We start from the raw sequence: 23,995 nt of genomic DNA, 5'->3' as shown, positions 1-23,995 counted from the left end.
GGAAGATGTTAAAACTTTATGGATTATCATCATCGCTACACCGATGAGGTCATCATCATCAGTGCTGCTTGTCATCTCGTGGGAGCAGCTCACGCTCGAGTTGCTTCGTCTTCTTCTCACCGCCATCTTGTAAATAGAACACCATCGCATCATCGGGACGTCGCGGCTATTGGTCTCTCCTTTTATTCTATAATTGGTATTATGTCTGGCAATCGTTCAAACTTACTTCCGTCCAGCTCTACATTTACGGTTGCAGTTGTAATAAAAAAAAACAATTTCATGCTGATAAACTAATCACGCCAAGCTTTCGCGGAACAAAAATGCCACCGTTTTTCCCCGAGTCTTTGGAAGCGCATTTTCCTTGCACCTTAATCTGCAAACATTCTCTCTTCGACGATCGGACAATACAGCTTTCGAGAAAATTAACGCCGTCGTTTTCCTCGTGCGTGCGCTGAACGTCTTTTATTTTTTTCTCCCTTTCTCTTTTTCTCTCTCCACCTCCATTCTGTGTCGTCATACGCGGAGAATGCCGGCGGTCTCTTTTATTTCGCTGTTCTGCTCATCAGCTTTCACGTAGCAACCGGGTATACACGTGTCGTTTGTGGGAGTGTTCACCCCAGACAATTGCGTTGCATGGAAGCCCAATCAAAGTGTTTCAATCTGTATGCCGTCCTTGTCAATCTGTATGCCGTCCTTGTCCAGCAGAATCTCCGGCTTAGAGCTTTTGTGATTTCCCTGGCTATTAGCTTTTTTAACGGAATAACACCTGATGCCTTTACAAAACGAAGCCATTGATGTGCTTGTAATGCCTGGGAACATTGCCGGCGCTAGGCGGGACAAGAACGAAGAATTACACACACAAGAAAAGCGCACACTACCAACTGATTTATTAACCACAACAAACACAACTTATAAGGAAAACATTCAGATGATGTGACAGGAAGGGTTAATCAATCTTAATGAAAATATATACAATATTTGTCATTCGCATGCGTTTACCTACGAACTGAGTTCCGTCTCTGTTGTCGACAAGGCAATCGATGGGGAACTGATACAGTCTTTTTCTTTTCGAATTGCATAGACTTCCCATATCTCGCGGGTGATCATGTCGGTAGATTTAAACAGAACCGTAGTGCGTTCAAATTGCGCAGAGCACCCATGTCTGGCGCAGTGGGCAGCCGAGTGCCCTGGTGCTGAAACTTGCTTGCACAAATTTTTGTTCTCTGAGTCGTTCGTTAACGCAGCGTACAAATTGGCCTATGTAAGCCTTCCCGCACGACATAGGTATCCTATAGACAACCCCGGAGCAGCATGCGACAAACTTGCTCGTGTGCTTAACGCCACATCCGGTTCGTTTAGCATCTCTGGTGTAGTTAGTCATCTTGCACATCATTTTTAGTTTTTTTTCGGAGCAGAAGAAACAACCGGGACATCATGCCTCGTTGCAACCTTCCTTAACTTGTGGGAAACTTTGTGGATGTACTGCAGAACGATCGGCCGCTTCTTTGGTTTTTTGCTGTCTTTCTCTTTTTTAAATTTTTGCAAGCAAGTTTCAGCACCAGGGCACTTGGCTGCCCACTGCGCCAGACATGGATGCTCTGCGCAATTTGAACGCACTACGGTTCTCTTTAAATCTACAGACATGATCACCCGCGAGGTATGGGAAAAAAGCCTATGCAATTCGAAAAGAAAAAGGCTATCAGTTCGCCATCGATTGCATTATCGACAACACAGACGGAACTACTCGACAGTTCGTATGCAAACGCACGCGAATGACAAATATTGTATATATTTTCATCGGGATTGATTAACCCTTCCTGTCACGTCATCTGAATTTTTTCCTTATAAGTTGTGTTTGTTGTGATTAATAAATCAGTTGGTAGTGTGCGCTTCTCTTGTGTGTGTTAATCTTCGTCCTTCTCCGGCCTAGCGCCGGCAGTGTTCCGAGTCAAAACCCAACTAGCCCCATTTCAAGCTCCTGTAATGCCACTTGCTTATGAAGTGTTTTTACGGGCAGGCAGTGCTTAATGCGTCCTGGGCTAAAACCGCATCACAAAGGGATATGCGTCAGATGTTGTCCTGCCTCCATTATGTTTCACTTTCTCTTTCTGACTGTACAGGCAAATTTGGCATTCTAGGAGTCTTGCCGCACGGCAGTGACGTTTGCGCAAACGGAAAAGAAAATTGAAAATTCGGGGGAATTTGCACTCGCGCAAGACTTGAATGGCGAAGCCGTTGTGGGTGACAGTTGCCGGACACATAGTTCAGATTCAGTATCATTGTTTATTTGCATAGTTGCAGTGCTAGTAATTGTCATATGCATCGAAGAAGTCATCGTCTTCTTCGCGGTGAGTGGTGGATGCGAAGTCATCCTCAGCATTGTAGGTTTCCACCAGCTCTTCGTCATCGACTCGAGGCAGCGCGGTGGCGGGACCTCATGTATCCAATTATGCATAATGGCTTCTAGGTAATGCGGCGGCCGTGGTGTTCCTCCCAAGCAGGGTATCTTTGCATCTTTAGCATTAGCGCTGGAGGGTTTTTTTTTTTTTTTACATGAGCGGTAGCGCTTAACGACGTCGCTGCAGATTTTTCTTAGGTGCAGGGGCGTTGGCGTCACCTGTCGTCATCCTCGTAGTCGTCGTCTCATGTAGTCACGGTACTAAAACACCTGGCAACTAGTTTACGCCTCGCGCTAGAACGCTTTATGCTTCAAAGACATGAGACTTTTACAGCAAAGCTGTATGCCTCTGCCCCCCAACGGTTTCATCTCTGTGGATAAAAACGCCAAGGCTCCAAGAATACACTCTATGCTGCGTCCCTCCCCAAGTTTCACGTTAGTGGAGATGGCCCTAGATTTTTTTTCTTTTTGCTAAAGCCAATAAGTGACGAGCGCTGGGCATTTCGCGCTCCCCGACGTTTTAGCCAGTGTATTTTTTTTTTTTTTTTGATAAAGCCACTGCCCGTGCCGGAGACGCTCGGCGGTCGCCACGGTGCATGCGCTCACGAGCGCTCGGCATTTTCTCGATATTTTTTCCTGCAAAACCGAACTTACGGCTTGTAAGACAGCATACTTCACTTGTTAGGAAATACCATAAAAGCTTTCAGCTGGCACGTTTACGAAATCACGCGTTTCCTCCGCGTTTGTGTTTGTCCAAAGATATAATACTAAGTGTCCATTAAGATTCGATGGAAGAACACTCGTGCGCAGAACTTGTACAGTAATTTATTTGATCCTTTCAAGGCACGTATACCGTTCCACCGCATTTCATACTTACCGGCCACAAGCTGACCGTAGAAAAGCTGACCGCACGTCGGCTTTCCTATTTGCTCCTGACTAGGACAAAAGCTCTCTGGCTGCTACGGGACCATCAGACAAAAAGCTCACGAAGTTCCGAAACCTTCCTCGCATAGGCTGTAAGGGTAACTTAACCGTCTGATTGGCACAAAATAAAAGAGGAGGATGAGTTCTACCAAGCAAACAGCTTTGAAAGCTGTCTCTTCGAAAGTAATGTGTCCCCGCCTATTGTCAATAATTGTGATAGTTGTTTTTGTTTTGTTTTGTTTTGTTTCGTTTCGAGGTAGTTTGCAAGTTTTTTGGCTCCAGCATGTTCTCAAGGAGAAACACTAGGGTTCAGCGTCAGGCGATGCTATGAAGTTACTTATTATATAGAAATAGTTTTAAAACTCGGTCTGTAACAGTTACTCACATTTTTATGCATTCCGAAATTACCTCTCTTGTGTTTCCACGCTGTCCTGACGGGGTACTCGGGTCTTTAATGTATTTGATCACTTAATAAGTGTGCGACCACTTGCCTGGCAGATATTATTCGGTCCTTTAAAATAGCTGACGCAGCATATACGTCCTTTTCTCTTGTGTTATTGTTCAATCGCGAAAAGGTGGGTTCAATCGTTATTTCATTCCACGCAATGCAAGTGGCTACAAAATCACGTTAAGTATTTACTGAGGTGCAGCTATTTGTCGGATTATGTCGTACCAGGAGAATCTGTATAGAGATGCTTTCTGGTTTTCTTTTCTTCCAATTCATCTTCTGCTGTGTCCGCCTGCATGAGGTTTTAAAATGAACACGCGCATTGTAAAATAAGTCTAACTTAGGGTAAAAAAGACATCATCTAGAGATCTGGCTGAACATTGAGGTTGCACTAATTGTAACTTGGCGTTATGTAGGTTCGGCAACTAATTGGTTTACGTTTGTCTATTTGGGCGCAGTGAGCTAGAGGAATCACACTTACGTATTTTAAGCCGGTTCAGTGTTCGCGATGGCATTTGTTATGCTGCATCGTGCCTGAACTTGTTTATGCTTTTCCGAAGCATCCTGAAGACCCCCTTGTTTAGTCGACTTCATTTTCTACACATCACCGCAAGCAGATCAGATGCGTGACGTGATGAAAATCGTGTTTTAAATAAGTGGCACCATCTCCGTATTGCAGCCTTCGCCGTCGCAACGTACTGTGAGATGTGAATAAATGCGCGAATAAATATTGCGAGTGAAATTAAAGAATAAAAGATGCCCAAGGACATGGCCTTGGGGCACGCCGTATTTTACATCAACATAAGTCGAATAGTATTTTCCTCCAAGGACAGCGCTGATACAGGTAGTTCGCATCCCTTTACATATTCCAGTCCAGGCTTAACATCCAAAGATTACATTCAGCTGTACGGAGGGAGTGTGAGTTGGTTTTGGAGGAATCTCTAAAATGTATAATGATACATTCTACACCTCGCCCTTCAAGAATGTGAAATGCCAAATTATGGATAAGTGGAAATTATTGGTTATTTCTTGCAAGAGTGGTCCCTGTGCAATGCTGTTATTTCGTTAAAGCACTGTTTTTGAGCTATGCGGTTCAATATTTGCTTGTTTAAACAAGCTTAAAAAATTTCGTGGAATTGTAATCACCAAAGTAAAAATGCTATTTGCATCACCTTTTTTTGCAACTTTCGTTGGGTGAAACAATGAGAAATCTTGCAGTCATCCGGTAATGACGCTTGCATCGGCCATTCCGAGTAAATTCGAAGAAATATCTTGCAAAACGGTCTCGTCCTCACGTTATTCCTTCTGAAGCTGGCATCTATCGCCTCAATTGTACGAGGGACTCAGAGTTGAAGAACAAGCGCATAGGTATATCTATAGCCATGTACTTCTCTTACTTGTTCATTTAGTCTAGCTCACCCCTATGAATTCGAACATTTTTATTCAGGCCTATCCATGTTTATTTCACGCTTAAAAACGCACTAATGCCCCAGAAAGAATTTGAGAACCGCAAGTGGTGGGGCACATTCAAAACACTTGATTGTGAAGGTCGGGGTAAATTGGGCTCGAGCACCTCTACTCTCGATCGGTTTTACAACGGACTGACCGTTTATTTGTGGCGTATATATAAAATCTGTCACTGAAGTTTTTCTATCTGTACCTTAATTAAAGCACGATCTCACGCCTAGTTTATTTGAAATTATTCGTCATCTGCTATAAAATTTTATACGCACACGCAGTTTGAAGTAATTGTTGGTTTATTTACTTAAAATTCGGTATACGTTTAACAAGGCCAGCATGGTACTGTGGGGATATGAGGAGTTTCTAATAAGATTACCTGAAGCAAAATACAAATTTAATGTTCCAGTATTGTGTCAACTGAAACAGTTAATGCAAACTGCACCTTCAAATGGCCCCTTCGCCCGGGAACACGCACACAAAAGACAAAACAGGAAATGTACTACCAATGTTCGATCTGCACCTAGACTAAAGTACGACCTCACGCCCCAATTCGGTTGTCTCACAGTGCACCACGTGCACTGTGAGACAACCGAACCTTCGTTTTTCAGATATTGAAAGCACTTTTATATATAGTAGTTTATGCCGTATTTTGCAGTTACTGTAGGCAAAGTGCTCTCTCCCCCCTCCTTCCTGCCCCGTAAGCCTAGGTAAACACTTTTTTCATCCGCTGATTAATATGTTCAAGTGGGCAAGTCGGTGAATAGTATACTCATCACAAAAGCGCCTGTGGAAAACGGCGATGGAAGAACCAACTGTATTTTAATCGGGGTACGTAGACTACAGACAGACAGACTGTGTATAGTGGTGGGTGGTGGTGAAAAACGTTCTTTACTGAGCTCTGTATAAATATTATTTATTTCTCCCTGAATGGAACAGTTTGACGTATAGCGCCCGTGTTTGTTGGTTTTTGCGTCTCGGTTTTCTTTTGACGCCGACTTCCCCTGCCAGTTACATAATCACAGCTTCAGTTGGAGTACAAAACCAACCTTATAGGCCGATACCGGATGTCAACTATAAAATTGCGAACTGTGATTGTGAACCATTTATTAGTGGGTTATCCCCAATCTTGATCATTTTGTTATTGAGGAGATACATGTTCGTTCCGCACCCCGCAACTGAATTGTATAGCTGTTATGATGGCACTAGCCTTCGGCTGCGGGTCGGTCCAGTACGAGAGAAGAAGAGAGAGGGAGCTCGGGGGTTCTAGATGCCAGACACAATCCTCGCTGTTATGTGGTACGTCATTTATGAAAGAACCTGAAATCTTTAAAAAATATATATCCATTATTAGGAGACCCAAGCACAGGGCTCTACTCAAGCGCACTGTAGCTGTGCCCTACCTTTAAATCTATGGCTTTTTTGCGGTTAAAACTTCATCTTCAAAGTTTGCATGTATTAACTTGTATCAGGCGCTTTCCGTTTTACCCGAACAGATTTGACTGCATTAATTCTTATGCTGTGTTAAATTCGTCCTAATTAACGCCGTGGCAAACATCGTGCAGCTGTTCTGCTTAGATTTTTCGTCACGCGTATACTCACGCTTTGACTGCACACGTCCACCCAAACTTGCAGATGGAAAAAGAAAAAAAAAAGGCCAGTTCGAGGCCGCTTTGTCGGACACAATGGTTCGACCAAGCGCACTCATAATAGCCGCCGCTAATACGTGCGTATGGGCGCCAGAGATATAAACCTCCACTGTCCCTGCTGCTGCTTCGATCGGCGTCCTTTTCGTCCCATTATTTCGGGCGGCCCTCGCAGAGAGGAGCCTCGTCGAACCAAGGAACCTTGCTCGAAAGCGCTTAGCATAATTGCGCTTGGCTCGCCGCGTCCACCAAATGGCCGCCGCGGGAGCAGCACTGTACCATACACGAGGGACACACGGCGAGAAAACGCACGCACTGTTTCTGGCTGTGCGCGAAGCCAACTCTTTGTAAACTACCAGAGAGGAGGGAGAGGGGGAGGGAGCGGGGGAATTCTAGATGCCGGGCCGGACACTATCCTCGCTGTTGCGTGGTCGCTAATAATGGGTCGCCCAGAAGATTGGGCAGCTATAGATACGCGCTGGAACGCTCGTTAAAAACGCCCGAGCGGCCACTGCGTATACGCTGCAGGTATAGGCGAAAGGTGCGAGATTCCGATGTGATGTTCTTTGTGTTTGCTTGCTGGATCGCTTTCTTGCCAGTCGTGTTTGTCTAACTTTCCTTTCCTTTTTTTTTTTCTTTTTCCCTCCTCTTTTTTTGGCGCAGGTGTCGAGGTTGCGGAAACGGCGATGACAGTGAAGGAATAGAGAGATACCGCGGCAACGACCAGGCTTTTGTTTTTGTCCCGCTGAATGCACCTGTGTCTGCAAAGGTAAATGTAGCACCTTGTCATTAGCGCCGGCCTTGCGGCTTAAAATGGTCTCTGCGTTATGAACTGCCGCCCGCGACGAATCGTCGATCGATATAGACCGCGAGCGGGCGAAAACAGACGCGTTGGAGGCGCTTTATCGCGCCTTCGTCGAGTTGTCGCTGTAAGCGTTATAATTATTAACACTCACACTCTCCGAAGTGACGATTGCGGATCGGAAAGACATTGCAATACACGCTTTTGTCTCAGCCTTGGGGGCCTTTGATACGGTTAATTGCTCGCGGCACCTGGACCATTTGCGAAATTAGTCTCCTTTTTTTTTTCTTTATATTTTCTTCCGGAACAATATTCAGATGAACTGTACCTGGAGTGTTTTCATCTGTGGCCTCAAGCATCGGTGTCTAGCTGTGAAAAAAACTATGATTTAGAAACACAGATAAAGTATGGGATGTAATAACTCGCGTCCTCAGGCGACGAAACCAACTGTGACGAGAAAGAGAAAGGAGAAAATCGAACGGAAAGGCCGAGAGGTTATCCAGGCTTAGAGCCCGGATTGCTGCTCGAAAGTTTTTAAACCGCCAAGCGGCATCCTACAATAAAGCGGTTTTTAATGACTCCGTTCTCTTTGAACGTGTTCAAATGAAGTGTTGCACGGCAAGTGGTGTAATGAATGACGGTACGTTCGGCGCACCACGATCTGTTCAACTTGAAACTCGGGCTTGTAGTGCGTTTAGTTAGAAGGAAACGCGGCGCTAAACGTCCCTGAAAAAAAATTCATTCCATTCCACTCTGTGAAGGTCGATGACAAGTGAAGCTTTATACTCGGGAATATACGCGGCGTTCCCATTACGGCGACAGAAGAGAAGTGAAATTGAAAATGTAGAACGACAATTTGTCTTGGCGACGGCACCGGTAGCCGGAAGAAACTATAGCTTGTATTCACTGACGAGGCAAGCATGCAGGCAACCATGTGAGGGAGCCGTTGCTGGTTACGTCGGGCTTCGCGGGATGGTGGTACTTGTCCGTGCTAAGCACATTATCCGTGTTGGACGTTCCAAACTCTACCCCAACGAACGCAAAGTAACGCCTAGAGTCCAATGTGAGGGCAGTTAATAACATCTCTGTTGACGTAACCGTTCAGAATCAGGTTGAAACGGAGCAGACGTCGCAAACCGGGGTTTTTGTTTTTGTTTTTTTCTTCGGCGTGTGGGAGCAGTGGCACAAGCCGCGCCATATCCGTGGCGCATCGGCCATGTCTGTGGCCGTTTCCAGTGTTGCCAAGCGAAGAAATGGACAGCTAAACTTTTCAATGAATACCACCTATACACACGCAATCGCTTGGAACGCCGACAAAGAGAGGGTGGTGTGAGCGTAGACATGGCCGACGCGGGTCGAAAAGCGGCAAACTTATCTTCATTATCTACCTGAGGCTCAACTAATCTTGAAAGGGTGCGTATTGATAACTAGTCTACGCGAAATGGATATCCAAGTTCACGAGGAGACGTATAAGCTCGAGATAAAAATTATTTTTTCATCTTTGAAACGATGCCTATAATTAACTAATCTACTGAAAGCGCATATCCAAGTGACGAAACGTATAGGCTTGGGGCCAGTAAGAGTTTGATGGGGACAACGTGCTAATAGCACACACACACTGGTGCGTTTGTTTTCCAACGCTTCGCATCAAATACCTCGCACTTCAAAGACACGTGACCTTTTGTTCACAGACAGGAAAAGTACATGGAACCCTAGCCATATAAGCTTCGCCTAAAGCGACAGCAGCTGCCTGTCTTAGGCACACCGCCATCTGTGCTCTCGTATTTCTCAGGGAAATGGCACAGTCCTTCGTCAACTGCCGTTCACGCTCCAAAACACATGGCACAACGAATTCATGTTTGCATCCATAGGGCGCAGCTGGTGCGAGGTACACATTCACGCCTCCAGGAATCCGCTCAGCCGTTGATTTGGACATGAAGGACTGTACGGTTTCCTAGAGGCGTGAATGTCAACCAAAATGCAGCCTTCAAGTGTCGCTTTGTTTCTTCCAGTTAAAGCGAGTGTTCGTGTCAAACCTGACGACAGACGCTTACAGCAACTTTTATTTCTTATTGCTCACCCGTCATATTATAAAAAATAACCGATGAGCTAGAACCTTCTGCTTGTATGTGCATGGCTACAGCGACGCACTCGTTGCATTATGGAAAACTGTACTGGCGTAACCATGTGCTCAGTCACAGTTCATAACCTTACGTGCAAGATATCTCTGTGCATCATTGAGTATCTGATGAGTCTCCGACGTGAATAAATACGTCCGCTCATGCGCTGGCGTGCTCAGTGCTCGGAAATACGCAGTTGGGACTGGTGGGGAGATAAAAGGGCGGGACTTTTGAGTATAAAAGAACTGGGTATACATTTTTGTATCCCATCAGCCAAACGTTCCTCACGCGCAATGTATCTTATAGTGCTCAAGGGTTACCGATAAAGGGAGCGTATCTTTGATTGCATGCAATTTTTTTTTTCGTTAAGGCCTAGCTCCGTAGATGGAGCATGTTCATGTCCTGAATGAACTGTCGTCTTTTTGGAGTCCCAGAAACCATCGAGCATTGCGTTATAAATCGCAGTTTGACCGTGCTATTTCGGCATATTTGCTGGGAAGAGATTTCTTGGACGTCTGAATTGAACCCTTATTGTGTGCAGTATCTGTTCGCATCATATTAAAAGGGTGTGCTTTGGGACGTACTTCTTTCTCTTTCCCCATGAAAGGCTATACGAATAACCCGAGAATTCTAGCGTAACGCAGAGCTGATAATTTCTCAAAATTATATTTGTGTGGTATTCGCTCCCCAGCTAGTCTTACAGTGATGATGATGATCCGCTTTATCAAAAAGGTGATGGTACTATGGCCTAAATGTGGAATATAGTTAAACAAAGGGAAAGAGTTCTACGATCAAACGATTTTCTGATCGTCTTTAGGAATCTTCACACCTGCGTCATTTTTATTATACTTTACAGCTTTAATTTTTGTATGTTGAACCGCGCCTTCACTCTTGCTTGTTTGTTTTTGCACCATTTGACAATTGTAAGATGCCCTTTATTTTTATTAGAAGTTCGTGCTAACGCCGTTCACTCTGGCGTGTACTAGACAAATATTATGTGGTAAAATCATGGAATGCTAGTCACAATTACTGCTTTGTTAACTAGGTAACTAATAAGTTTCACCTGGTTGTCCGTGTGGGGACTGCCCTGTCTAGAACATTTGTTCAAGAAAATGGCGTACCCCAGGGAGGAGTGCTGAGCTGTGCACTGTTCATTGTTAAAATGAGTTCTCTTAAAACTGTGCTGCCTCGGACTGTTTCATACTCTGCCTACGTTGACGATATCCAAGTTAGCTTTAAATCTTGTATCTGTCGATATGTGAACGTCAAATCCAATTAAGTGTCAACAGGCTGGTTACATGGGCTGAAAGAAATGGTTTTAAGTTTAACGCTGATAAAAGTGATGTTGTTGTCTTTTCTAGGATACGCGGTGTACAACCTCTTCCTTGTATCACGTTAGGAGGTCAGCCCATAACAGTGAAAAAGGAACACAGGTTTCTAGGTATTTTGCTCGACCACAAGCTCACATTCATACCACACATTAAATTACTAAAAGTAAAATGCCTGAAAACAATGAACATTTTAAAGGTACTATCTCATCAGTCCTGGGGTACGGATACAAAATGTCTGATTGATTGATTGATTGATTGATTGATTGATTGATTGATTGATTGATTGATTGATTGATTGATTGATTGATTGATTGATTGATTGATTGATTGATTGATTGTGGGGTTTAACGCGCCGACGCAACGCAGGCGATGAGGCGCGCCGTAGTGGAGGGCTCCGGATTAATTTTGACCACCTGGGGATCTTTATCGTGCGCCGAAATCTCGTACACACGGGCGTTTTTGCTTTTGGCCTCCATCAGAAAAGCGGCCGCCGCGACCGGGAATCGAACCCGCGACCTTGTGCTCAGCAGCGCAACGCCTTAGCCACTGAGCCACCGCGGCGGGTACAAAATGTCTGCTAGCACTTCTTAATAGTGTTGTTAGGTCAAGAATAGACTACGCCTGCATTGTATACCAGTCTGCAACCAAAACAGCACTCAAAAGGTTGGACCCAGTATACAACTTGGGGCTTCGCTTGGCCACAGGGGCATATCGAACAAGTCCTACTCCATCCCTTTATGTCGAATCAAACCAGTGGTCTCTAGGGTACCAGCGCGCCTACACTGCTCTGATGTATGCCGCAAAGATGACTTCTTTGAAGGAACACCCTCTGAATACCATAATGAAAAATAACACAACTGAACATCTCTTTGAAAACCGACCATCCATAGCTCCACCTTTCCCGCTGGCAGTTTCACACCTCGTCAGCGAGTTCCAAGCTCCTCTCAGTGATGTCTACTGTACCTCAGTTTATGATTTGGTCGCTCCGTGGGACACTTTTCCAATTAACTGTGGCATGTCCTTTAGAGAAATTCAAAAGAAAAATGTACCAAACTTTGTCATCACTCAGCATTTTCTGTTCCTCCGTGACAAATACAAGGCAGCTGAATTTTACACAGATGCTTCGAAAACTACCACAACCGTATCCTGTGCTGCAAATGGCCCCCTACTGAATATATCCAAAACAATGAACAGGAACACAAGTATATTCACTGCAGAGGCGCACGGTATTCTACTGGCTTTGAACCACATTCTTCGAAACAAAGTTAAGAAGTCAGTTATATACATAGACTATCTCAGTGTCGTCTCAAATCTCTCATCTGGAAAGGTCAGTAGAAACCCTACTTTTAATTGTGTTTTAAGAGCTCTCCAGTCTGCTTATGGCCTGAAACTCATTGTCACAGTCTGCTGGGTTCCCGGCCACTGCGGTATTCCTGGAAATGAAGCTGCTGACCGTAGTGCTGCAGCTGTCGCCCTTCGAAGCGGCATAGACATAAACAAGGTCCCATATCAAGATCTGAAACCTTTTGTAAAAAGGAAGCTGCGGGACCATTGGCAGCAACAATGGGACAGAGAAGCAGAAAATAAACTACATGTCGTTAAACCCAAAATAGAAAAGCCCCCTGCTGAAAAACATGACAGATTTGTGGAGGTCGCCTTATACAGATTGAGAATTGGCCACACACACATCACACACTCATACCATTTAACGGACGCAAACAAGCCACACTGTCATCGGTGTGGGGGGCAGCTCTCAGTTCTTCACATGCTTATTGAATGCGAGATGTGCAACATAGAGAGAAAACGTCACTTTCAAGAAGTATACACTCATTGCATACCCTTGCACCCTTCATTATTTTTAGCAGATAGTCCCATGTTTTCCTACAGAAGAGTCTTTAATTACCTTGCCGATGTTGACTTCTTAAAGTACATAACATACTCCCCATGATCTCACTTGGCCTCATGTTCCGTCACAAAACAATGGCGGTATTGGGGGGTTTTTAACATCTTGCATACCAATATTTCTTACTTTTAATTATGGCTCTATACACCAACTTCCATAGTTTAATTTTGATGTAGTGGATTTTTTACAGATTCCATTTTAATATCGCCTCAGCATCCCACCATTGTCATGGCGCTCTTTGCCCTCGTCGGCCTTTGGCCATAAAACCCTAAATCATCATCATCAAGTCTCACCTGGTTTCGACTTCCTGTGCCGACAGCTCGTGGATTTTTCTTTTAATGCGTAGAACTGCGTTGAAGATTTATTTCCACGACCGAAGCGCGCCCACAAAAATGGCAAGACGGGTTCAGTTTGAATCTAACTACTTCGGGTTAAATTCGCGTATTTCCGTCTATAAATAAAGTGGCAGCATTGCGATTAAGGTCACAACCCAGAACAGCTCGGGACGTCTTCAGTCTATAATTTCTGTGACCACGGAATGGTCGCGTTACTCTGACCGAACGCGAACCTCTACAAAGTAAAGTGTACTTTTGGCAAGTTAATGACAACAGTAATTGTTCGAAATGGGCCTGTTATTGCCGTATTTACTGAATTCTCAGCACCCCCTTTTTTCACGATTGCGATACCCAAAGTCTGTGTGTGCGCGCGCGCGTGTGCGTGCGTGCGTGCGTGCGTGCGTGCGTGCGTGTGCCTTTGTTTGTTTGTTTGTTTGTTTGTTTGTTTGTTTGTTTGTTTGTTTGTTTGTTTGTTTGTTTGTTTGTTTGTTTGTTTGTTTGTTTGTTTGTTTGTTTGTGGGGGGGGGGATGTCTTAGGGCAGGTGTTAAAAAAACCAAGCTACCCACTCCCTTTATTACTTTTTCTTTCGCTGCCGCATCTAGACAAGACGGGGGCGAAGAATAATTTTTTTGTGCGGCAAATATAGAAAAAAAAAGGTACAGAGCGAGCAAGCGCTTGGCGGCCTGACCAGCGTGCGCTTGTTGCCAGGAAAGGGGGTGCTTAGATTTTATTTTTAAAGACGATAGTCTTTCTTGGGCTACTTAAACCCAGAAATTTTGGCCTGCCTGTATGTCTGTCTGTCTGTCCGTCTGTCTGTCCGTCTGTCTGTCTGTGACTCGATTCAGCCACCCGGCCAAAGCAAAACGATGCCTGCGCAATAGTCTTATATAGTCACAGCTAAATCTACCCGTCTATGTCCGGTGTAATGTTCATACTTGTCAACATTGCGGAAGAAAAACAAGACATTACGCAAATATGAGACAACAAATCAATACAGAAGTGATATTTGCAGTGTTCCTTTATAAAAAAAATCAAACATGGTGGACTTTTGCGAAATTAAATACTTCATCAACTGCAAAAAAAGAATTCACTCCGCCGTCGCCTGCTGTCGCCCGCGCCACTACAGCTTCTGGCGCCATTTTAAGAAATCAACCGGCAACAGTTACGCAAGCTTCCACTAGATAGGTTTCACGTTCTGCTTGCAACGCACGTGGAGTAGGGAAGTAGGGCGCCTCGATTAACGCGCGTCTCCGGCGTACGGCAGCGTTCGCATCGAGATACCCGGTTTGGAGCAGTGGAACGCGGGAAATTTAAAATGATTTAAGCAATCATTTGGCGTCTTTACCTTGGGAGGAGCGCGACGCAAGAGGAACAACATGAGAGGTGAGCGGTAAAGTGAAGGGGGGCATTTACTTCGCAAAAGCCGATAAAGACTATCGTCTTTTGACGGCATTTGCAACGAAAGGAGTAAATACACGGCCAATTTTTTTTTTTTTTTTTTTTTTTGCGAAAGTAGGGGAGGGTGCTTATAATCGCGAAAATACGGTATTTTTGTCTGCCTCGAACCAGTATTTCAGTGGTATTTAATGTGCAAACCATGGGACTCCTCTTTTTGAAGGTTAAAGACTTGTCCAGCCTCGCAAGCAATTAATTGTCCACACGTTTCTTTTCTTCCAGGCTTTTCTTTTTTTTTTTTCTGCCATATTTCACCGCCGGCAACGTGTTTTGCGACAAGATGTTTTGCGTATCATTCTGATGTTCCCGTAAACAGGGAAAGCTTTACGCTGTAACCAAAAAAGAAAAGTGCTTTGGTCAAAATCGCCAACTCATCTGCAGCATTGAGTTTTGCCACTCGGTGGAAGTAAATTTCAAACAGGCTGCTTTATTTTCGTATTCACGCAGAATTGGAAGTGGTGCACGCAATACTTGTGCTTTAACTTAACCGGGTCGTTGGCTCTAAATATTTTTTTAATGGCATCTTTGTGAACACTTGCCTGATTTCCGAATTTCCACTTTTTTCACTTTTTCTATTTGTTAATGCTCAATGCGAAGAATTCGGTCTAACTGAATTTTCCGAAGTTAGAGTATCTTTCTTGCCAAATTACCTGCGCTTTTTCTTGTATTGGCTTCCACGTAGAATTTTTTCTACATTTCCCTTACGCCGTCTGCCGAAGAGCAACGCCAACTAAATTCTGTAGATAACGTTGCGAGGAGACACTTTTGAGGAGGGGGCAGTTTAGTGTCATCTTCCTAACCACTCGCCACTTCCTCCAGTAAAGTCCCGATGGGCGCTCGTAGCATCTTTCCCCAAACCTTCCACACCACCTCGGAAACAAGGATAAAATGCGCACACGCTCAACAAGAGGGCGCCAGGAGTAGAGCAGATACGGCGAGGACGAAGAGGCGGCCGAAAATTGAATGTGTCGGTCCCGCACTAAGTTGTCACGGAGCCTGTCACTTGTCATGCCATGCCGCCCTGCCGCTTTTCCCGCATGCGGTGCTTCGAAGCGGCCCCTTTTTTGCGATAAATGAACAAAAAATGTGTTATAAGAGACAGAGGAGTAAGGAGGAAAATAAAAGCGGGCGAAAAGAAACTAAAGTGACGTGCTCCCGTCGCCTCTGGCCAGCGGTTTAACTCAATTGGCTTCTTTACGCTGTCCTGGGCTGAGTCTGCGGTCGTCCGCCGCCTGCCTCGTTTACAGCGCTGACTTGACTGTACGCAAGCAGCTTGCCTGTACTGCTCCCCAGGTGGCGATCCTGTTTGGGCGAAAATGAACGCAAATTACCAGAAATGGAGGACGTGAGTCCCCTGCAGTCTTACCGTATAAGGTCTCAACTCATCTCTCTCGCCCTCCTCTCCTCGCTACTGCTTGCAAAGCAACTTGAAAATAAACTGAGCACCTCCTAAACAGGCCCTCTCCTCCATTACAGCACAAGTTCCGGAAAGCTATTGGCTGTCCCACGACGCCACCCCGGAGTGTTTTTTCGTTTTTACTCCCAGAGATAGTATTGTTACTTACGGAGACGACGACGACGACGAGCTGTGCTGCCGTTCGGTACATCGGCTCCCGTTTCAACTCTCTCAATCTTTCGACAAACGCGCCATCCAATGGATTAGTTTGCACCAACCGATTCCTCTCGACGAGCGGCATCGAACAAGACCACACACAGGTCGGTGAGTGGACCTCGCGGTATTTTATGACCGTTAGAAATTCTGAAGCGAGGACTGCCACGCTACGAGTGAACCCAGCAGCCACTTGCGCGTGCACTGATCACTCTCGTTGATTGATTGATTGTGGGGTTTAACGCGCCGACGCAACGCAGGCGATGAGGCGCGCCGTAGTGGAGGGCTCCGGATTAATTTTGACCACCTGGGGATCTTTATCGTGCGCCGAAATCTCGTACACACGGGCGTTTTTGCTTCTCGCCTCCATCAGAAAAGCGGCCGCCGCGGCCGGGAATCGAACCCGCGACCTCGTGCTCAGCAGCGCAACGCCTTAGCCCTGATCACTCTCGTGCTGGAAAAGCGCAGGCACGGTCGAGACCTGTGCGCTGGCTTTAGTTGGCAGTTTTTATCTCGGCAATGGACTGTGAAGAAATCGACAACCCGCAAGATACCCCACAGCAAGATGGTGGCTGGTTTTCGGTGCACTACCGCAAATCGAAGCGTGTACTAGTGCCGGAAGGCCACGATGGCGTTGCAAGCCCAGCTTCTCTCAACCCTAGACTGCATTCAAAGCGAAGACGACCACCCCCGCTTCCGCGGCAGGATTACAAAGTGGTTCTGCGACCACGCGAGGGACTGAACCTCAGTCAGTGGAAACCCCATCACGTAGCTCAAGGGATTGCACTCGCCTGCAACAACCACCCGAGCTGTGCCGAAAACCGCCTCCTCGTGCGTACCAACCTCACCCAGAACGTTGCGGTTATCAGCACACCGCACGCCGAGACGGCCGATATACTTCGGAAACTCACGCACATCAAGCTCGCCGGCAAGGACCACGCCGTGTTCGCTTACGTAGCAGCACCGGACAACTCGGTGAAGGGCGTGATTCACGGTATCGAGCCTGGCACCCAGCCCTCGGAACTCCAAGCCCACCTCCGAGCCCCGAACCACAGCATCCTGTATGCGCGCATGCTCGGTCAAACACAGACGGCTGTCATCACCTTCGAGGGGACACGTGTGCCGCACTACGTCTACTACTACGGCGCTGAAACACGCTGCCTCCCGTACCAGTCGACGCGGCCGGTCTGTACAATATGCCTGCGGGTAGGGCACCGAGCAGATGTCTGCCCAAATCCCGAAACCAACCGCTGCGCACAGTGCGGACAAGCAAGCCCAAGGGAAAATCATGACTGCAAGCCCACCTGCGCGCTTTGCCAAGGCGACCACCCTACGGCGGACAAGACATGCCCAGCGCGACTACGAAAGCACACACGTCGCCAGGGCGCGACCCACGACGGGAGCGAGGAACTGCCTGCTGGAATTTTGCGACGCAGCCGGTCGTCAAAGCGTTCATCTTTAGGGGAAGAGCAGCAACGCTGGTCCTCCAGGTCTGCCTCCCGAGCCCGTTCCAAATCGAGGCGCCGTTCCCCGTCCCAGAGTCAGGTTCGCTCCACGTCGAAGCGTCACTTCCAATCCAAGAGCAAGACCCGCTCCAAATCCAGGCGCCCTTCCCGATCCAAGAGCAAGACCCGCTCCAAATCTAGGCGCCGTTCCCGATCCAAGAGCAAGGCCTGTTCGAAATCGGGGCGCCGCTCCCGGTCCCGGCACCGTTCCCGATCTCCGAGCCATTCCCGACCAGGCTCCAGGTCTGCCTCCAGATCTGGCCCTGGATCCAGCTCCGGCAACCGGCCCAGATCCAGTTCCGGACTATCAACGTGGACCAGGAATCCCGGCGACCCGCAGGCAGGGGGCGCAGATGTCACCAAGGTGAACTGGGCGGCGCGTGTAGCGCAGCCTCCCACTGGTCGAAATCACACCCACGCAACTCCGGACACAACACACACTTCTCCCGACACCGCACTTCTACTCCAACAAGTACTAGCTGAGGTCAAAGCCCTTAGAGCTGAAAACGCGGAGCTCAGGAATGCAAATCAGGAACTGAGAAAAGCGCTCCATGCTAAAGAACAAGGCAGAGGGCTAATTCCTGAGCAGCCAATCGAAACCCCGTCATCCAACACCGATACGCAAGTTCAGATAAATTTACTTCGCGAAAATCAAGCCCTCATACAGCAGAACATGCTGGCCATCCAGGAAACCCTTACTAAGTTAAGCGTGACGGTGGAAAGGATGCAGAACATGCATATTACGACGCCGACGTCTACCCCAGTGCGCAACGAGAAGCGTGAAAAGCCATACGCACGACCAACCCCAAACCCCGCCACCTCTCTTTCGCAGCAGGATGGCTAGGGCCCCAAAAAGGCAGCTGGAACCCCTCACGCTTTGGCAGTGGAATTGCCGGGGCTACTCGAAGAAACAAGGCGCGCTCATGCAGTACATAAGCAACGCTCCCACAAAACCCGATATCATAGCACTACAGGAGACAGAATGTACACCACACCAGGCAGGCTACGTCACACACCTCTCTGGGAACCTTCCGCCTAGGGTAGCCACCCTTACGTCACGAACCATCACTGTCGTACAACATCAAATTGATGGCTGCAGCATTGAACATGTACTCATAGAAGTAGCACCTCGTACCAGGGGCCAACCGAGTGTATATGTGCTCAACATCTACAGCCCGCCTAACCATCGCCGCGATACCTTCGAATACTTAATAATGAAAGCAGAGAGCGCGGCGGGCAGAAACGGCCTGGTAATAGTAGGAGACTTTAATGCAGCGCATCCGGTGTGGGGCTACAAGTACGTCACGCCAAAGGGCAACAAGCTCCACACTACCATCCAGCAACACCGTCTGACAGTCCTCACTGACCCAACGTATCCAACTCGTATCGGGAACAGCATTACAAGAGATACCAGCCCAGACCTTACACTGATAAAAAACGTTCCACACGTAGAGTGGCAAAATCTGGAAGAGTCGCTGGGCAGTGATCACTATATTGTCCAGACTATCATTTCGACCGCTCCTTTACGTCGGAAACTCAAGTCGACGAAAATAACTGACTGGACCACCTTTCGCAAGCACAGAGTCCAAAGCGACACAACCGACATAAACTCACTTGAGCAATGGATCGTGGACCTGCACCACGATGTCAATAAGCACTCGAAAGTGATCACCCTCACCACAGAAGCGCCTGCAGTGGATTCCCACCTCCTCCATCTCTGGGAAGCACGCAAAGGCCTCCAACGAAGATGGAAGAAGCAGAAACATAACAGAAAGCTAAAATGCAGGATAGCAGAGATAAATCGGCAAGCAGCGGAGTACGCAGCCGAGCTCACGCGACAAAACTGGCGTCAGCTCTGCGACGGCTTACAGGGAACGCTGGGCACGGCAAAGACATGGAAGCTCCTTCGCCACTTGCTAGACCCCACCCAGAGTAAGCTGGAGAGTCAGAAAGCAATCCAGCGCTTGCTACACTCTCATCCTGGCAGCGACGACGAGGTACTGGATACGCTTAAAGACCAGTACATTGGCACAACTTTACCTTCCGTGACTCCTCGCACGTATGCTGGCCATCCCAACCCGGAGCTGGACGAGCCAATAACGACACAGGAGGTCTGGCAGGCACTTCAAGCCCTGACCCGCAACACCACTCCGGGCAAAGACAACGTCACTAACAAGCTACTTAGGAACCTCGACGACAGAAGCATCCAAGCCTTAACGGGGTACTTCAATGAGCACTGGGAACGGGGCACAATACCGGCTGAATGGAAACACGCTGAAATGGTGCTTATTCCGAAGCCAGGCAAACCTACAAAGTTGGACACATTGCGCCCCATATCACTAACGTCGTGCGTAGGGAAGCTTTTTGAGCGTGTGATCCTCGCCCGCCTTCAACCATACATAGAAGCCCAAGACATTTACCCGCACACAATGTTCGGATTCCGGCCTCACCTATCAACCCATGACATCCTCCTTCAACTAAAGGAAGACGTCTTGGCGCACATTTCTCCTCACTCCAGCAGGGCTATCCTCGCTCTTGATTTGAAAGGAGCATTCGACAATGTGAGCCACGACGCCATCCTCGAAAACCTAAGTGACACGAACTGTGGAAAACGAATGTTCCAGTATATCCAGGCATTCCTCACCGATCGCACGGCGACTGTGGGCATCGGACCACTACGAACGGACCTTCAAACCATGCCCAACAAAGGAACGCCTCAAGGAGCGGTGCTTTCTCCAACATTATTTAACATAGCTATGATGAAGCTGCCACAACAACTTAACACCATCCCGGGGATTAAACATGCACTGTATGCAGATGACATCACGATTTGGACTACTGGTGGGTCAGAAGGCGACATGCAGGATGCGCTCCAGAAAGCTGCTGACGCAGTCCAACAGTACGCCAGTGTGCGCGGCCTTCAGTGCTCCCCGGAGAAGTCCGAGCTCATCATTCTGAGGCGCAAGCCACGTGGCAAGCCACTGGAACAAACCACAATACAAATAAAGCTCCAAGGTAGCGACATCCCCGTAGTCCCAACCATCCGCATACTGGGACTTTACATCCAGCAAGACGGAGGAGGAACGCTAACCATCCAGCGCCTCAACCACACTACCTCGCAAATCATGCGTATGGTGAGTCGAGTAACAAACCGGCACCAGGGTATGAAGGAGGACGATGTCATCAAGTTGGTGCAAGCACTGGTTGTCAGCCGCGTGGTGTACTCTACGCCTTACCTCCCGCTGAAACCGAGGGAAATGGACCAACTTGACATACTACTGCGGAAGGCGTACAAGCAAGCGCTTGGCCTCCCTCCTCACACCGCCACTAGTAAGCTGGAAGCGCTCGGGGTGCACAACAAGGTGCGGGAGATAATTGATGCCCACCTTGTCAGCCAACTAGAGCGGCTAAGGCAAACGTCGACTGGTCGCACGGTGATGAGGCAACTAGGCTACCAGATAGCGGACGCCAGCCACCCTCGACCGGAAACTGTGCCACAGGACATCCGTACGCTGATCAGGGTTGCTCCGCTCCCGCGAAACATGCACCCTGAGCATCACGTACAGCGCAGACAAGCGCGAGTACAATTCCTACTAAGGAAGTACTCTGCCCACCCCCATGTGCGATTCACGGACGCGGCCCACTATTCAACCCATCCAGCCGCAGCAGTAAGCGTCATCGACGGCTCAGGCGATGTCGTTTGCACTGCGACCGTACAAACCAAAAACATCGTTGAAGCCGAAGAAACGGCCATCGCACTGGCAATGACGTCTGCAACTTCGAATAAACCACTTCACGTAATTACGGACTGCCAACAGGCATGCAGGAACTACGGCAACGGTCGCATCTCAACATCCGCCCTCCGATTACTAAAAAAGCACAAGGGTACCCTGAACCCTACCATACTGATATGGACACCAGGTCACGCAGGGCTCGACGGAAACGAGCGAGCACACGCTACAGCCCGAGCATGCACCCTCCAGGCACCGCACCAGTCGCTCCGTGACCCAGAGCCTGTCCAGCAGCAGTTCCGTGCACTTCTGCAACACCACCGCCTTGCCAGATGTGCCTACCCACCACCGCACCAGAAGCTTACCCGAGAAGAGGCTGTAGCCTGGCGGCAACTACAGACCAACACATACCCCCACCTTAGCTTCCTGCACATCATACACCTCACAATATATCCACCAACATGCCCACACTGCAGCGAACATGCAACACTATACCACACCACGTGGGCTTGCCAGAACACACCAGCAGCCCCCATTATTCGCACCCCCACCCTCGAACAGTGGGAGGCCGCGCTGTGCAGTTCGGACCCTGAGGACCAGCGACAGTTGGTGGACCGGGCACGCAGGACCGCAGCCGCCGCAGGGGCCCTGGACTGAGGGCTTCTCCCGCTTTCAAGCGCAAATCTGTTGAATAAATGTTTTTACCACCACCACCACCACCACCGGAAAGCTAGTTTTCTTAGGCAGGTTTATATAGCTTCGCGATGTTTTTCAGAAGTAAAAAAAAAACGTTTTTATGTTCCGCCGCCAATCATTCTTTTTCTTTTTTTGCGCGCACTAAGATACCAACAAGATGCAGTAGTCAGTCTGCAATGTGCCAAAGTGGCCAATATGTGGGATGGAACACTGGGAACAAAAAGATGGTCTATCGTACCACATCTGCTTTCCGCGTTTTCGATGTGGAGACCAGAATTCGCCGACTTCCTTATCTTTCGTGGTTGCTTCCAAATCTTTACTGAACAGGAAATAAATTTAGATAAAAGAGAAGAGCACTTACGCCCTTCGTTTGTCTCTGTGTAAAGCTTAAGTAAAAGCCCTTGCCCTATACGCAAACGCACCTCGAGGCATCAACACAACCGTTGCAACGACCATACCCATTGATCAATCGAATGGAGGGTTTTGTCTCGTATATTCATCGACTTCGTATCCTGACCAATTTCCGCCGCTTCGTTTGTTGCCTTGTACGTCATATACCCTGGCTTCATGGCTACCGCGACCTGGAAGGGCCTAGAGGGCCAACATACGCTTTGAGGTCAAGTGTATACGTTGTCCCTCACGTACGTATGTGATCAACGACGATTGCGTTTGTGCGGGTGTTCGCGACCTGAGAACTCACTTAATTAAGCATTCCTCCAACTGCATCCCTTGCAAGTGCATCTTGTCTCCTCGTTCGTGCCGTCCATCTGCTTGTAATTTCGTTTTTTTTTTTCCTCTGCTATCTGGAGCCTGCGCGCTCCAGATAGCGCGCCTGTTCCTCAAAAAAATAAAAAAAAGATAATTTCAGTGTACACCCTCCGCCCTTTATCGCGTTCCTCATTTCCGCGCCACTCGACTGTCTAGTTCTTCTCACCAATGTGCGCGCTGATATTTAGTATCCACGCAGCGGTGTCACTTCAAACGAACGCGTTTTTAGCCCCCTTTGGAGCTAACGGGAGTCCGCCGTCTGGACGACCTCGATCGATTCTGCTGCCACTACAGTGGCCGGCAATGTTGCGAGTGCCTAATTCTCGTCTTTGTGTGTTTGCTTCCGAGAGCTATAACAGCTCGCTTCTTCATTTGCCGGCGACCAGTCGATGATGGCATTCGCTGTTTCGGAGTTAAGCGTGCGTGCCAGACGACGTACACGTGTAGAGCCAGCAACGGTGGGAGGAGGCAAGCTAAGGTACGAGGATGGGGGGGAACATAGGACCGGCTCTCGCAAAAGATGCCCCGGGGCCCATTAATTGGCGACCCCGGAAGGGCGCGCGTGTGTCCCCCGTGCTGCAGCTTTTGTGTGCGTGTGCGCAGGTTTTACGTATACAGGCGGCCGGGTCTCAAGCGGTCTCTTCGCTGGTCCCCTGTGCCGTTATTCCTCGTGGAGGCACCCTGGAGAAGTATCCTGGCGTAATAACGAGCTGTTGGAGCCGTTGTTATATGCCACACCTCAACCTCCCCTCTCCCCGCCATTTTCTTTATTTGTCATTTTTTTAGTCATTAGTCAATCCAGGACGGGTCAATCTTCGCTCCTTATCGTGGGCACGACCTCAGCGCCGTGCGTAAAGTTGTTAAT

The 23,995-nt window shown here is 48.0% G+C and overlaps 1 protein-coding gene across 7 annotated transcripts in view; it reads left to right on the top strand.

Moving 5' to 3' along the window:
• LOC144175082 (uncharacterized) overlaps positions 1-23,995 on the top strand; it is a 793,144-nt gene that overhangs the window by 490,155 nt on the left and 278,994 nt on the right. For all 7 annotated transcript variants that reach the window (XM_077704129.1, XM_077704128.1, XM_077704130.1 and 4 more), the window contains one exon: positions 7,538-7,643. In XM_077704129.1, coding sequence (XP_077560255.1) covers positions 7,624-7,643 — 20 coding nt within the window. In that variant the 5' untranslated portion in view covers positions 7,538-7,623. The remainder of the gene's footprint in view (positions 1-7,537; positions 7,644-23,995) is intronic.

This window comes from Haemaphysalis longicornis, unplaced genomic scaffold, assembly GCF_048455015.1.
Source record: "Haemaphysalis longicornis isolate Haplotype H1 unplaced genomic scaffold, Haemaphysalis longicornis Haplotype H1 scaffold_3, whole genome shotgun sequence".
Lineage (NCBI taxonomy): Eukaryota > Metazoa > Arthropoda > Arachnida > Ixodida > Ixodidae > Haemaphysalis > Haemaphysalis longicornis.
This window is presented reverse-complemented; position numbering and strand designations above follow the sequence as displayed.